General features: G+C 34.9%; 1 protein-coding gene across 1 annotated transcript; it reads left to right on the top strand.

Annotated features, from left to right (window-relative positions):
- The first annotated feature begins 5264 nt into the window (after positions 1 to 5264).
- On the top strand, positions 5265 to 8728 carry LOC106868537 (uncharacterized). Its single transcript, XM_014913843.3, has 2 exons — positions 5265 to 5629; positions 7874 to 8728. Exons 1-2 carry the CDS (start codon positions 5359 to 5361, stop codon positions 8221 to 8223), a joined length of 621 nt encoding a protein of 206 aa, XP_014769329.1. The 5' UTR covers positions 5265 to 5358; the 3' UTR covers positions 8224 to 8728.
- Positions 8729 to 10708: the final 1980 nt, after the last annotated feature.

Below are 10708 nucleotides of genomic sequence, written 5' to 3' on the forward strand. Positions count from 1 at the left end.
CGACAGTCACCCTGAACAAGGTTGGTCTTCAAGCAACAAGTGATCATTCCTAAAGCTTGAAAATCACTTGTAAACTAGTGTTTTGCTCATAGCAGTGTCCTTGTAAGCTATATGAGGTATGACAACTGTTTTGGCAGCCATTTTTCCCAGCAGAAAACAGAATTTCACAGAGGCACACTGTTCTTTCATTTCAGCCATTGCAAAAATTGACAAACAGGGAAGAAGCAGTGAAAAACAAAGACACACCATGTGACAGTATAACTTCACATGACGATGATGGTCAGCAGACTGATGCCTGAGGGTTGCATCAGGTGGCTTCTAGTAGTGGAAAACTGAACCACAACAGGCTTGTCCAACAGAGAACATTTCCGGTTACTTTTGGGTACTTCCTTGTGTGTGTATGTATATATATATATATATATATATATATATATATATCACAAAAGACAGTTGTAAAATGATAAATGACACTACCCTAGAAACAAAAAAACAATACAAAATCCATTAATGAACATATTACTATTATACACTCTTATAATATAGGGTAGCCACGTATTTCTTCTATAGGGCTTTCCTATAAGTAGGTTATCTCCCTTGGCTAGGCGGCGCTCCATGTAGATAATTAAACTTCCGGAGGCTAACCACGCCATTGTTATTGTTTTACGTCTTATCATGGATATAAAGCAGCTTGATGATTCAGCTATCGAAGTACTTACTGTGCCTGAGTTAAAGAAATATTTAAGATTATATGGACAGTATGTTACTGGAAGAAAGGCGGACTTGATTGAAAGGTTGAAAGGTATAAAAATTCTGTCGATATGTCAACAAAGTAAATTCATCGGACGATAAGTCTGAAGTATCGGACGATACTTCAGACAGGAATAAGCAGAAGCTTATATCTCCTCTCGGTGAAGTATTGCCTGATCTAAAGATCTTTGTAAGTTGCCGAATTTCACAAATAATGACATAATTACCTCGTGCTACGGATGAAAGCAAAGCAACAGTTAAGGAGTGGCATATTTTACCACGACAGACACGTACACAGCATCAAATACCACGATGTGAGTGAAAGCTGCTTTCACTGTATTGTCCGGTGTCTGGTAATCCCTTCGATACCGACATCAAACCAAAAAAAGAATCCTGACCACAGAGTGTGGGTAATTATGTCAAATGTCACTGGCAATGTGCATTCAGCTGATTGCAACTGTTAAAGCAAGTCACTGAGCATGCGTACATGTCATACGGGAGAGTTCCAATCAGGGGTGGATAACACCTTATAGGAAAGCCCTATAGGGAGGCAGCTGCTATAAAGCCACCTTCCTCTTTCTAATTCACCTCGTGCCCCCCACACACACACTTAGTCATAAAGGTTTTTTTTTGTGCTTTTCCATTCTTTTCTGCCTTGCAAGCTACTCAGCAACTTCACTAGTGCTGGTGACATGGAAAAAAGCATGCAGTACACACTGAAAGGGTGGTTGGTGTTAGGAAGGGATATCCAACTGTAGAATATATGTCAAAGCAGGCACTGGAGCTTGGTACCTGTGGCTTGTTGGATCCTTTCAAATCACCCAACCCATACCAGCATGGAAAACACGCAAATGATGATGACAAAAATAATATTAGTTACAACACAATCACTGTGACAACTGAACTGGATTTGACATGTTCTTCAATAGCATGTAAATATTATTGAGAGGACTAATCTACACTTTTACTTTTCAACTGCAAAATTAAATTTCAAGGTTATTCTATTAATGATATTAAATATCTATCAAAAGTAGAATTCGAATTTTTTGCAAGTCACATTGCCTCAATAAACTCGACATATTTCAGCAAAATATAGTTTCAAACATGGCATCCCTCAACAAAAGATTGATTGGTATATAAAACTGCTTTCCGTAGTTAAGAGTATTGAAATTTTTAATGGATATATTAAGAGGGTTGAAGGGACACAAAACTGTAGGTTTTCCTAAACAAAATCTCTAAATTCTGAAGCAATCTGCAATATATTTTTTAACTACAGATAAGAAAAATTGTCAATTGTTGCTATTAGTGGCAATTCCTCTTGAACGGCAACTAAAATTCCCGCACATGTCTCTAAAACAGCTGCAGCTCACAAAGTAATTGCTTTTGACACACCCTAGTTGCCTCCCTCTACAATACGAAATTGTGCAAAGACAGACAAGCTGAGATAAGTCCAAACATGCGACGAGCTTTAACCAATGAAAACCAGCCTTGCAAGTACATGTATGGTTTTAATATATGCAAATTTTCACAAGATTGCATTGTTTCTAGGAACTTTGGCTTTGTACGAAAGATTGACGACGAAGTGAATTCATTGACAGTTTCCAATTAAATATATTCAACTATATCTATTTGTCTATCTGTCTTTCCATATGTGTGAAAAAGTGAAGAAAAATAGCTTTTCTGATAATTATTTTCTACTTTAACGACGATGTTTATATATCGTGACTGTTTTCTCAGTGGTCAGAGATTTTGCCTAAAAAGTCTTTGATTTGGGCCTAAGTGTCTTGCTTAAAAAGCAATTTTCACACTGTGCTAAGATTTCTTTTACTAATAAGTTTGGCCCAAAGCAGCGAGCTGGCAGAATCGTTAGCACGCCGGGCTATAATGTTTAACGGTATTTCGTTCGTCTTTACGTTCTGAGTTCAAATTCTGCCGGGGTCGACTTTAACTTTCATCTTTTCGAGGTCGATAAAATAAGTACCAGTTCAACACGAGGAACGATTTAATCTATTTAACCCATTGAGCCAAAATTTGAAACCGATATAAGTTTGGTTTCTCTTGGTGTTGGGAGAGGGTTTACAAACACATATTCTACAGATACATGCACACATACACATATACTCATACAAGTTGAGACAAGTCAAAACAAAAATAAATAAAATAAAGATAAAGGAAAGAACGAAACAAATATTGATTTGGGGCACCGTTTTATGGAATGGACTTCGCACTTATACAATTGGCACCAGACGCACTGTAAGGACCATTGGAAATGAGGCACCTTTTAGCTTTTGTTAAAGCATGGCTCTTGGAGAAGTTCTGAGATAAACCTGATATATTACTAACTGTCTCGGTCATTTGGGGGATCTTCAACACCAGCTGAAGATCCTAAGGCCTTGGCTTGTATCTGGAGCTTAGACTCTCTCCACCAAAAAGTAGAAAGAGTGTAAGAGGTTTGAGCAAACCTTGTTGAACCTAAACTTCTACGAGTATAGCTTATTTTTTTGTTCTTTTCTTCTGTTTTAAAATTTTTTATTGAAGTCATATGGTGATGCATGTAAATCTGATAGGTTGGATGCTATTGATCTGCACGTAGGGTTAGTGATAGTCTTCCTAGATGCTAGTAGACAGCCATCGTGTGTGAATGTGTATAGGTTTTTCATGAATGAGTGCTGAATAACGTGAAAATTTAACAGAATGCTTGGAGAAAATATCTAGAGACACCTGTATGAAAATACCTAGGGACGTCTGCTATATGAAAATTAATACTAAAGTATACACCAACACAGCTGATGCAGCAAATGCAGAGATTTGAAGCAATCATACTAATGAGGAAATGTTATAATCTAAATCAATAATCTTCAATCTTTTTTATCTCAGTGCTCACTTTCACAGAATGGTGTTTTATTCTTTGTATTTTTGCAAAGACGAAAACATAAAATCCCAACTGAATATTTTAAACAGAAGCTAATGTACCTCGGTGGTTTATTTTCTCTTTTAGCTCATCCAGCATGTGCCTCTCTTTTTTTTTTCAATATGGCATTCCATCGGTTACGACGACGTGTGTTCCAGTTGATCCGATCAATAGAACAGCCTGCTTGCGAAATTAAGCCACGCGCTTTCACTTTATAGAGAGAATTGCGTGAACTAGTGCTTCTTGTGTTAAATTTTTATGAAAATTAATAAAGAAGGCGAGTGCGTATATAACGAAATTGTTGTGCACTTTGATGTCTCATTAATCATGTTTCTGCGCTCAAAAAATACAATGTCTCTTCTAAGAAAAAATTTACGACTATTCTAAACACCAACACTCACTTGTTAGCTTACAATGTTCCTGAGGGGGACATTACCGTCCATATTAACCACCACTGATAACAGTGGTAAAGAGAGAGAGACTAGAACTAAAATTTATTGAATCTCGACTGTTTTTTGACCGATAACCTTTCTGTGTAGGTAACAGGATGATTAAAGAATTCAAGAGGTGTCCTTACCAGGCAAGTGATTTGATCTGAGACCGTGTGTTGAAACTAAAACGATTGCAAAGTGGCAGACACAATTCAAAACACACAAATATTGTTAACTTTACTTAAAAATGTATCACTTGTTACGTTGCAATAACAAATAACGAATGTTTAAGTCAAGTTAACAGAATGGCTAACATGTTCTTCCACGCTGCAATAGTTTAAGAAATAGTTTTGAGGAGATTTACAAAATAACTTTTTTTTTCTCTCTCAATCTATTAACAATTTGAAAACTACTCCTTAAAAGATAAATCCATCTTTCGTTTCACGTACATAAAAGGACGGATAACAAAGTGAAAATTAGAATGAATGAACGTGACAGAAAATTATAGAACTCTTAACTTTTTTTTTAACGATTTAGTCCCAAATAAGACTTGAGGTTATTGTAGCATAAGGGATTACAGAGAAGGAAAAGAAGGGGCCTACAAATTCAAAAGATGTTGATCAACAGAAAGCTTAAAGGACTGACTATCAGAGATGTATTCCCTACAAGAGAAAACCATGATTTCATCCACTAACTGCTTCTGCTTTATTGGAGAGGGGCAGTAAGAAATATTTTGTAGTATTTAGTTACAGTTCCTTCGAATACCGTGAAGATCAACTCAACCGTTCATCCTTGTGGATTCGATAAAATAAATGAGTTAAATAACTGAGTTGATTTACATTCTTTTTATATACTCAAAAGGTGACTGGAAATACCAGCGAAGTAAAAATAAATTAGGTCGTTTCGAATTGGATATTGCGTAATATACTATTTTTAGACGTTGGGATTTCTAATACATACGCATTGAAAAATAGTTCGTTATAAATTTTACTATCTTTATTTCATTTACAATTTATTTGTTAAAAAAATTAAATCTTTAATGCTTATATTATATTTTCAAATTCAACAAGAGTAAGTAAATATTGTGAAGCATATCTATTTTATTTTAATGTGACGCGGCACTGTGTACTGATACAAACTGGGTGTTCTATTTTACTAATAGGAGAGAGGACGTTATTCGCCTGTTGTCATTCGTCGAGTGTTGTTCATTCACGGCTCGCGTGTTACTGAAATTGACCTGTGTGTTTTTTCTCCAAGTTTACGCAGACTATGGAACAATTCGCAATGAACTCTGATGAATTGTCTGACAACGATCAAGACGGTTTAATTTATTCGTTAGGTGCCCGAGAACCATCGTTTAATCTTGATTTGCTTTCAAATCCTGGAAGCTTTTCACAGGTATCAGAGTTCCTCAATTCAATAAATTCAGGTGAAGAGAGTGGAAATATCCAGTCCTCTATGGATCAAAAGTTAGATTTGAATTACGGTTCAATCCCAAACATTGCTGATGCCACAATGAATACTACTACTTTCTATGAAGGTGAGTATTTTTTTTTTTTTACACGCAGCTTTATTCCAAATTGAACGTCAATCTTAGCCATCTCATTCACCTTGTTTCTATTCTGGCTAGAATGATCCAGATATTTTATCTTTGATACATTACATTGATATGACTTTTTTTTTAGATCTGAATCATTTTGATATAAGACGAACTTAGACGGTAATGTAATATATTATTATAATACATTACTGTTCAATACGTCACTGTTTACTCGTTTGATAGTTCTATTTAGCCCTAGGTCAACCTTGATCTGAAGCATGCCCATGGTTTAAGGCAGTCCAGTCCTGATCATCGTATCTTCTCAGGGGAATATTGGACTATATTATCTAATGCGCCCTTTCCTTATTTCTGACCGTAGGATGTGATATAAAGGAGGTTTGGTTACTACCTGTAACAGATTTGGCCACCACTAGAGACTGTCATCGGGTTGTTATTTGTTGTGATCAGTTACTCTCGCAAGTAATGTTTCACATACAACAATTGTTTTTATTAAACTTGACTCCACCAAAACATCAGATGAAGGCGCTTGGCTTTTCCAGCACCCCCAGCCTCGCGATTACAATGCTAAGAGTGTTTGAGGTTGCGAGTGGCAATCGGACCAAAAACGATTTACCTTTCTATCGATTTTTTTAAATTTACACTTTTCTTTTTAACTCGTTTTTACTGTTATTTATTTACTTTTATAAATTGTGTTTTCGAGTAGTTTTATAATTATGGTTTAACTCATGAAGCACTTTGCTAAACACACAAACAAGGAATTACTTACAAACACTAAATATTCACAATGCAACATGTATTGGGATTACGTCAGTCTGACCTGGACACCAATTTTCCCACAACAAAGTACAAATAACAAACAAGACATTGCACATACAGACCACACATCAAACCATATATATATATATATATATATATATATATGGAATCAGAAACTTTTAAAATTTGCGACTACTCTATGAAAGGCGCTATGTGCTACCCCTCCCCCTCGTCGCGATTCATGTTTCAACATGTCCAGAGTACAATGGGTTTTGCTTATTGACGGGGCTAATGCAGATTCGCAGGCCCCAACGTGACAAATTTGTCTTTCGTTATACCCTTGAAAATAATTATGCAAATGAAATTAACAGTTACTAAATTAAGATTATTATTTTATTTGAAGATGGTGTGATATTCAAATATTCGATTTGTATATTGTTCCTTTTAATTTTAATTTCCAAATCTGAGTTATTGACATTTGGTCGTCTACTTAACAAACACGACTGTCACTGAACCGATTTTTCTTGTGATTGATAGAAAAATATCGTTGACAACATGCGTAGAACCAATTCGTAAAATACCTCTTTTGATATCACTTTACACCCGTTAAATAAATACTTAATTCTCAAGATTTTGATTTAAAAAATTCACCAAATTAAATACGTGTGTATTTATTGTATATGTGAGGTGGTAGCGACGGTGTGCTAGTGTGCATTCACTCTCTTCAGTCTAGGATCCGTAAACAAGCATTTATCTATTTTACAAGTGTAAAGTTTTAAAAAAAAGGGTATTCCACTATATCCTGGCTGTTAACACTGTCCGTCCCACATAATACAAAGCTGGAAAATTGTTGTCATTTTCACACTGTTGTTCCTCCGCCCATTATATTTAAATGATGCAATTCGCTGAAAGTTTTCAACATGCGGCATATTTTTTTATAACTTATTTCTGCAACACCTATGCCCCCGTTATCGATATCAGTTTGAAGTGGAAAGATTTTGCTCCAGTCTAGAAGAAACAAAATATTAGTTTTCATTTAGATTTTTTTTTTTTCATTAATATCGTTTTTGGAATATATTCTCTTAAAATACAGCTCGATATAGGACTATATAAATAGATATATAAATTAATTTAATTTCGGGGGCGATCTTTCGAGCTTTGTTACATGTAAATTATTAAAGTTTTCTTTTTCAATAAATTAATCAATCCAGTCAAACAATGTATTTCATTATTAAAATCTCTAGGTTCTTGCAATTATAAACTTACCTATAATTGCTTCTCATTAGTTAAAATTGATTTTATATCAGCAATGATTTTGAAACCATTTGGTGTAAAACCAAAGGTTTCTTATTTCATGGAGAAAACTTATGCTAGATCTAAATGAGGTGACATTTGAAACATATTCAAAAAGTATAAAGAGTGGACAAATGTTTTTTTCAAACTGAATTTTTCTTCCTTTCTTTTCAGAAAGTAATTTGTCAACAATAAAAGAATCGGATTTATATAATTCAGAACTTTGTTTGGAAACTTCACCGCCTGATTTGACAGTAACTACTAATAAACTGGTCACTGACAAAGAATATAGAAATAAACGTGAACGTAACAACGTTGCTGTCCGTAAAAGCAGAATCAAAGCTAAATCGAAGAGAGTTGTAACACAGAACCGTGTGTCTCAACTCAAAGAAGAAAACAAACAGCTAGAAGAAAAAATCAAAACCCTTGTCCAAGAACTGAAATTATGTAGAAGTTTATTTGTTCAAAAAGGTTCTCCTATTCCAGAGCAACTTCAGTCAATGTTAAATGCAAACATTTTGTAAATTTTTATTCATTAATGATACGAGTATTAAATATGTTTAACCGTGGGTTATTATACCTTAAAGACTATTGAAATCCAGGACTATATAAATTTACAAAAATATGGATCAACACTTGTATTTCATATCGTCTCACTTTTTGCAATATTTGCATTGAATGTTTGTCAGAATTTAGCTATAGAAAAAAAATGTATGAAGTGGGATGCACTGAAAAAAAAATATTTTCCTATACTTTCTACAAATTGGGCAAATTTTCTTAGCGCCAAAGCAAACTTTTTTTTTTAATGTGATTTTCATTCAAACAAAGAACCTGGTGTATCGTTAAGAACGTTATAAGAGAATGTTCTTTCAAAATTTATAGAACTGTAATTATTTTTGTAAATATTCATTAAAAAACGGGATATGTTATGTAACACAAAACATTACTTCTCTATTAACAGAAATCGTGTTGAAATGTAAATATTTAAGAATAGCCAAAATAAAGACAAAAAAATTCTAATCTACACAATCTTTATTTATTTATTACATTTTATTTTGTGTAGTTCAGTGGTTCTCAACTGGGGTCCATAAGATTTTGTTAAAATTTATGTGTAATAAATTGCTAATACTTCTACAATACATAACATTTTTTTTTTGTACAACTCTTAATATTTATAAAAATACAGGGTATCTACAAAGTCTGGGTACATGGGGATCAACACATACTCTAAAAAATTATTATTTCTTATATTTGTTTATTTTATTTACTCCATGTACCCACATGGGGATTAAGACCTACTTTAATTATAAGAAATTATTATTTCGTATATTTATGATATGATTTTATTTACTCCATGGACACCCTGTATAATAGGATTTTATTAAATATCGAAAAGCTGTGGGGTTCCTGGATAGTAAAATAAAAATCAAAAGGGTTCCATAGGCAAAAGATGGTTGAGAACCACTGGTCTTGTTGCAAGACAGTGATGATGAGTTATTGAGTTTTGTTTTTTGTTAAGGTCAATCCTAACCAAGCAGACCGAAGATCAAAGGTGTTCTAGTTGTGGCCATTCTGACCTTACTTTGAACAGTTTGGTCTAGAGGAAAGAGAGACCTTCTGAGATCAATGCAGTAGATGTTCTTGGGGCAAGGAAAATACTGAGGGATCATGTTCTGGGAAGGATTCACCATGCAATCCAGTGTACAAGTAGTAAACAGCAATTGTATTGGAAAATGACTTAATTTTGGGAGGCAAGCTGGCAGAATCATTAGAATGTCTCAAGATTGCTTTGCAATATTTCTTCTGGCTCTTTACATTCTCAGTTCAAATCTTACCAAAGTCAACTTCGCCTTTCATCCTTTCAAGATTGATAAAATAAAGTACCAGCCTATCAACAAACCCCCATCTCAAAATAAATGGCCTTGTACCATGGCTTGGAGCGAATAGGGACAAACAGGGGGGGAAAAAAGGGAGAATTAAAATGGTGATGTCAGCATAGTAAGAGCTCTGATCTGATGCCCCTGGATGATAAAGAATTGGTTAGAACAGTCAGTCGGTCAAAGCTCTTACTATGTTGACAGAAACATTTTAATTTTCATTTTTTGTCCCTATTCTCCACCAAATCGTGCAACATAAGTTAGAAGCCATTATTTTATATAATTCAATAATTTTCACTTGTCCAAATGGGAATTGTACCACTGCAGCATAATCGGTTTTCATAAACTGCTCTAATGTATGCAGGAATCAAATGTTTCCTTAAATTCTATTGTGTACCAACCAAGCATGCGCTGTTCCTAAGTTGTCACATTTTCCATCATCATTTAACATCTGTTTTCCTTGCTGGCATGGGTTGGACAGTTTGATAGAAGCTGGCAAGCCAGAGAACTGCACCAGACTCCAATTGTCAGTTTGGGCATTGTTTCTATAGCTGGATGCCCTCTCTAACACCCAATTATTTTACAGAGTGTACTGGGTGCTTTTTACATGGTACCAGCGCCAGCAGGGGCACCAAATAACTCCCTTAGTTGAGAGAGAAAGAGAGTGGAACTGGGGGAAGTGTTTGTGTACCAGGTGAGAAGTTAGAGTATGATAGTGGGACAGGGATAATTTCCACTACATATATTAACCTCCTACCGATACCTGACACCCTGCTCTTCACTCATAGCAGCTCCATCCTTCCTTGACTCTCCACCATCTGTTGTAGGGTCAATCAGTGTCTCAATCTGGTATACACAATTGAGACAGTATTAATTCAAAATGGCTCTTTATGTGTCATATTTAATGTATATACATTGTTGATAGGCCAGTTACTGTGGTATTTGTCCTGAAATAACTTCTCTCATAGATGTACTGTTAAAAACACACAGATTGGAGGGGAACGAAAATCACTCCAGCAGCAGTGAGAATGTTAGATGCATTTCAGCCATTTGAATAAGTACTTGCAAGCAGCCACATGCTGGGGTGATCCTTCATCCCTCTCTGATATTTGTTTTTAATAAAGCATGCCCA

The sequence above is a fragment of the Octopus bimaculoides genome, chromosome 5 (genome assembly GCF_046866305.1).
Source record: "Octopus bimaculoides isolate indiv1 chromosome 5, ASM4686630v1, whole genome shotgun sequence".
In the NCBI taxonomy this organism is placed as follows: domain Eukaryota; kingdom Metazoa; phylum Mollusca; class Cephalopoda; order Octopoda; family Octopodidae; genus Octopus; species Octopus bimaculoides.

Bases quoted from the DNA above. Each gene is read 5' to 3' on its own strand.
- LOC106868537 (XM_014913843.3), top strand. From the start codon at position 5,359: ATGGAACAATTCGCAATGAACTCTGATGAATTGTCTGACAACGATCAA. The intron at 5,630-7,873 runs GTGAGTATTTTT...CTTTCTTTTCAG, and splicing joins TACTACTACTTTCTATGAAG to AAAGTAATTTGTCAACAATA.